General features: G+C 36.2%; 1 protein-coding gene across 1 annotated transcript; it reads right to left on the bottom strand.

Moving 5' to 3' along the window:
• Positions 1 to 1,427: 1,427 nt before the first annotated feature.
• Positions 1,428 to 2,318, bottom strand: LOC124370776 (cell division cycle 7-related protein kinase-like). Its single transcript, XM_046829076.1, has 2 exons — positions 2,168 to 2,318; positions 1,428 to 1,844 (listed from the first exon to the last, which is right to left on the bottom strand). The coding sequence occupies exons 1-2, from the start codon at positions 2,307 to 2,309 to the stop codon at positions 1,540 to 1,542; spliced, it is 447 nt and encodes a 148-aa protein (XP_046685032.1). The 5' UTR covers positions 2,310 to 2,318; the 3' UTR covers positions 1,428 to 1,539.
• Positions 2,319 to 3,008: the final 690 nt, after the last annotated feature.

Genomic DNA, 3,008 nt, shown 5'->3' with positions numbered 1-3,008 from the left:
AAAGGTAAAGGCAGATGTTTCCGGCTCTATTTTTTGGTCCCAGACCTTTGTGTCATGGATTCCAGGAGTCTTATTGTTACAGATGCGGAAGAAAGAGCTGACACGGATTTTCTTGTCAGTATCCCACATTCACGTGTGCTGGTGTGACGTATGCTTGTGAGCTTGACTTCTCATGCTCGTGACTTGCATTCTGTGCAATAAAAACACCTGGACTGGACTCCAAGCAGCTCTGGTACAATTTGTTTATTTTAACCTAGACTGTAATTATGTGTTAGGTTAGTTTTCACAAGAGGTAAAGTTATTCTTTCAGACTTTCCAATGTCAATAATAAACTTTAAACAAAGAATATTGTTGGCGTTATAATTCACTCTAACTTCTTGATGTCTCTTTCTGGTAGCTAAGAACCACTCGTAATGTTCTTAAAGCCCATATTACCTACTTTTTGAAAGAGTATAAAGTTACATGACTATAGTTGTATCTGCTTTAAGTTGGTCAATCATATATCTGTAGTAGTATCTTCATATTAAAAAACTTTGCTGTTAAATTTTCAAAATGTTACAAGTGGTTAAATATACTCGTATTATCAGTTATATGTGTAGGAGAATTGATAATAATTTATGATTTTCTACTAAATTCACCCTTTGGAAATAGAGTAAACACTTTTGGAAGTCAGAGTTTCATCGGAAAGACGAGGCACTATTTCTTCCTAGTAGTTTTAATTTTGAAGAAGAAAGAGAGAAACTGCTTCCATTCTGGTCATATATGGAATTAATAGGCCAGGTATTTTCCAGGTTAGAAGTTGATTATTTATGAGTCTACCCAGCATTAAAGAGAACAGGCCGTATTTGAAGACCAATAGTTGAAGAGTTCAGGTATTTAAAAATGACCCTGAACCAGAATTTCATTTACTAGAGAATTTCGAAAGTGTTTCATTCTTCATTGATGCTACATTTGCATCTTTTATAATTTCTAACCTTAGAAATAGCCTTTTGATTGTTTGAGACCTAATTATAGTCAGAAGTTGAGCCAGAAGTCAGACCATTTAGAGATGATTGTGAGTTAAGCAGTTTTAACTCTTCTTAGTGTTGAAGGAAATAAGTACTACTACAAATAGTGTGCATGGAGTTGACCCACAAGGTGCTGCGTCTCCTGACTTGAGCATGTCACAACACTCTGGTATAATTTTGTAATTTTACCTAGATTGTAATTATATGTTACATTAGTTATCCGTCTAAGAAATACATCAGATTGCAGATCTTGAAATGTTGTGTTACCGATTTCTTGTACTCAAAAACTTCATTTGTGAAAGAAATTAATTTTAGTATTTTCTAATCACTCAGTCAAAAAGTGTATGTATTGAAAATTTGTTAAACTCTTAATGGTGGCTGAATGGAAATTATCAATAAAAATAAACACTGTTATTTTTATAAGAAAATTTTAATATCAAACCATACATCACATATAATGGTAGTTTTACATATAAAATAAGGCACACTTAACAATAAAACATTTAAATACACCTAGACTAGAAGTGAAGGGTCAGGTCTCTGTAATGAAGGGATGTTGCAAGGCGTCCTCGGCTGATATCCGAGTGTCAGGGTCGACGTCCAGGAGTCTGGCGAGCAGGTCGAAGGCAGAGCGGGGGAAGTAGCTGGAGGACAGTTCGAGCCTACACTTGTCCTCACACAGGCAGCCGTGCTCGAGGGTGTTGGAGTGGTGGCAGTCCTGACACAACGGTTGGTCAGCCTTGGGCAGTTTGCCGCTAGTCTTGCGCTGTCTCAGGCTCTCGCACAAGATACGCAGGTTCAGCGGCTTCCGCTTCTCACTGCAGACCACATTGCGGCCTGAAACATTTGTAGCTGGTTAGCACAAGCACACAAATTATTGACTCATCATTCAAATTTTCCTGGTAGCATTTGTAGAGAGCAGCGATGTAATTAGGACTTATGGGAGTGGATTGGATGTAACAGAAGAAACAATGGCCCTTTTAAGTCTATTATTTAGAGTAATGATATAGATATAGATTGTATATTCTATGCATATGATGTCATTTGATGTACACCTATATACTTTTATGAATTAAGTTGTTTTCAATTCAATTCAATATCTGAAGTTTCAAATACTATATCTGTATAGGTTAAAACAACAAAAGACGCTCTCTACTTACCAATCTTTTTGGCTAGAGTGGTTATGGCTGTTGTCCCGAAGACAGTGATGATCTCACACAAGGCAGAGATGTCGTCAGGAGAGCGGAAGAACGGATAACAGCCACTCAGGATACACAGCATGATCACACCCGCAGACCACATGTCCACCGCTGCAACATCCACTTGTGTAAGTCACATGGGGGAAACATTAATTACTTGCACAATTAACTAATTACTTGTGTCTAAGAAAGTTCAACGATTTCTATAGAAAATTTTTTTTAAACAGGTGTCAAAAAGGATAAAGTAATGATAAAAGATCACACTCTGTTATAACATTTTAACCCTAAGCACGCTACCATTAATAAATCCATTAACTTTCCTATAACGCCAAGACAAGTATAAAAATTTTTTCTTTATGTTCAAAGCTAATTTTTATTATAACTAAATATATAAGATAAAAACAAAAGAGTATAAAAAACTGTATTTATTGATAACAATAAAAAGGAACTATTTACAAAACTATATTCTAAAAGAATTCTACTATTAAAATGAAATACATCTCATCGCTCTATAAAACAAAATAAATTTAATATTTCAAACAAATCAGAACACTACCACACGATGAAGAATAATAACGAGATACGTAGTAGCTGTGACAACCGAGAAAGCAGTAATACACACCACGGATATGTTTGGTTACGGCTCTGAAGGAGACACAAAACTGACAAGCAGGTGGTCAGAGTTAGACAAAGGGTGCTCCCATCCCTCTGCCACAGAGTGAAGGTCGTTTATAAATACTTTCTTGCAACTGCGATAAGCACGAAGCATGCATGGGGCATTTATAGGGCCTTTAGTGAACTA

Source organism: Homalodisca vitripennis, unplaced genomic scaffold (genome assembly GCF_021130785.1).
Source record: "Homalodisca vitripennis isolate AUS2020 unplaced genomic scaffold, UT_GWSS_2.1 ScUCBcl_482;HRSCAF=2576, whole genome shotgun sequence".
Lineage (NCBI taxonomy): Eukaryota > Metazoa > Arthropoda > Insecta > Hemiptera > Cicadellidae > Homalodisca > Homalodisca vitripennis.
Note: the sequence above shows the minus strand (reverse complement) of the source record. Positions and strands in the feature narration are given on the sequence as shown.

Bases quoted from the DNA above. Each gene is read 5' to 3' on its own strand.
- LOC124370776 (XM_046829076.1), bottom strand. From the start codon at position 2,309: ATGTGGTCTGCGGGTGTGATCATGCTGTGTATCCTGAGTGGCTGTTAT. The intron at 1,845-2,167 runs GTAAGTAGAGAG...CAAATGTTTCAG, and splicing joins CACTCTAGCCAAAAAGATTG to GCCGCAATGTGGTCTGCAGT.